At 31.1% G+C, this 1,814-nt stretch overlaps 1 protein-coding gene across 1 annotated transcript in view; it reads right to left on the bottom strand.

The window, feature by feature from the left end:
• LOC106462307 (protocadherin Fat 3-like) overlaps positions 1-1,808 on the bottom strand; it is a 56,991-nt gene extending 55,183 nt beyond the window's left edge. Inside the window, exons 1-3 of the mRNA XM_022389527.1 lie at positions 1,718-1,808; positions 1,275-1,418; positions 785-919 (exon numbers count right to left, since the gene is read on the bottom strand). Of these exons, the coding sequence (XP_022245235.1) occupies positions 785-919; positions 1,275-1,322 (183 nt within the window). The 5' untranslated portion in view covers positions 1,323-1,418; positions 1,718-1,808. The remainder of the gene's footprint in view (positions 1-784; positions 920-1,274; positions 1,419-1,717) is intronic.
• Between the last annotated feature and the right edge of the window lie 6 nt (positions 1,809-1,814).

The raw sequence follows: 1,814 nt of genomic DNA, 5'->3' as shown, positions 1-1,814 counted from the left end.
CTGTAAGATAAAATACAGATTCTAGTAATTTGTATCAGTTCCACCCTGTTAAATAGTAACATCATCTTCCTGTAAGATAAAATACAGATTCTAGTAATTTGTATCAGTTCCAATCTGTTAAATAGTAACATCATCTTCCTGTAAGATAAAATACAGATTCTAGTGACATAAAGATATTATTAGATATGTATTACTAAGATAAAAATCAAACAATAAACATAGTTAGATAAAAGCATCATCTATGAAGTGTAGCTTATCATCAGGCCAGATTTTGATTTGAATAGAATTCTACACTGACTCTCACTACATAAACTGTTCAAGTGTCAGAGGGAACACTGCACGTGGACCAGAACTATATACTGAACCTTGCCATAATTCAAGCTTATCAGAGATAACAATGCTTGTGCACCAGAGCTAAATACTGAACCTTGCCATAGTTCAAGTTTATCAGAGATAACAATGCTTGTGGACTAGAGTTAAATTCTGATATTTGCGACCTGAACAGTTCAAGTGTCAGAGGTGTGTACCAGAATTATGTACTGGCACCTCACAAAACAAGCAGTTCAAGTATCAGACATAATATTGCTATGTGTGCCAGAGTTACATATTAGCACTCGCTATACAAACAGTCGAAGTGTCAGAAATACTGTTTTTATTCAAGAGTATGGTTTAGAATATTAGTTTGAAAATCATATTTGAATACGTGGTATGTTTACGATTTAATTGCAGCATTATTGCCAATACTTAAGCATAAACATACACTTAAGGTTTATAATTTCCTTACCTCCTTTTTGTGCTGGAGATCGACAAAATAGTGAACATCCTTAAATGCCGGGTCAAGGTCATCCTCGTCTTTAACTTTAATGGTAACTTCAGCTTCTGATTGAAGCAATTTACCTTCATAAGATTCCTTTGTATTCTATATAATGGAAATAATTTACATTAATACAAAGATTACAATAGATATGTTTTACTATTTTTATTATAAACGTAAAATTATTATCTAACATTCAACGGCACTAAATTATTTCCGTCTTAATTAGCTTAATCATATTCTAATTACATTTGAGATTATACTTAGACTGAATATCTCGGTCCTAAATCCACGTATTGAAGTAGAAATGTAGCGAATAATGATATTTCAAAGAAAACAACACTATCAATTTTATATCTTAGTGCAAATTACCCAGAAAAGGCAGAAATGATCTTCTTAATTGAACAATAAACAAAACATTGTTTTAGATTCAATCATTCTATATAATATATAAACTTACCTGTGCTAAAAGTTTAAATTTGTATTCCTTCTTTGTGTTATAATTCATTCGACCCTTGATTTCTATAGTTAAACTTCTCTTGTATGGTAATTTAGAGTCTTCGCCTTCTTGTTTTTCGACAACTTTAAAAAAGGCGTCACCTTCCTGAGAAAACAAAGTCAGAAAAAGCAGTCAAGAAATGATTTTAAAACATCATAGTGTTAAGTCTGGATAAAAGATGCAACAAATCCCCTCATTGAAGCTATTTCATTCAAGTTTATCTCTTACTTCCAGAGTTCAGCAAATTATGATAACAAGTAAAACTCATAGAAAAACATTGTAACGAAGAATGCCTCAGAATAAGTTTATTAAAACATCATATCACAAAATGTTTGACAGATACTTATTGATCTGGAATTAAAAACAATGTATTTTGTAAAGTTCCTGATAAAAAAAAAGCTAACCTCATTTATAGTGAATGTACTCTCAACGTTTGCATTCCAGCCGTCGTTATCTTGCACTTGTATTGGATAGTCGAGATTTACTGATTGTCCTTCCAAA

This window comes from Limulus polyphemus, unplaced genomic scaffold (assembly GCF_000517525.1).
Source record: "Limulus polyphemus unplaced genomic scaffold, Limulus_polyphemus-2.1.2 Scaffold1139, whole genome shotgun sequence".
Taxonomy (NCBI): domain Eukaryota; kingdom Metazoa; phylum Arthropoda; class Merostomata; order Xiphosura; family Limulidae; genus Limulus; species Limulus polyphemus.
This window is presented reverse-complemented; position numbering and strand designations above follow the sequence as displayed.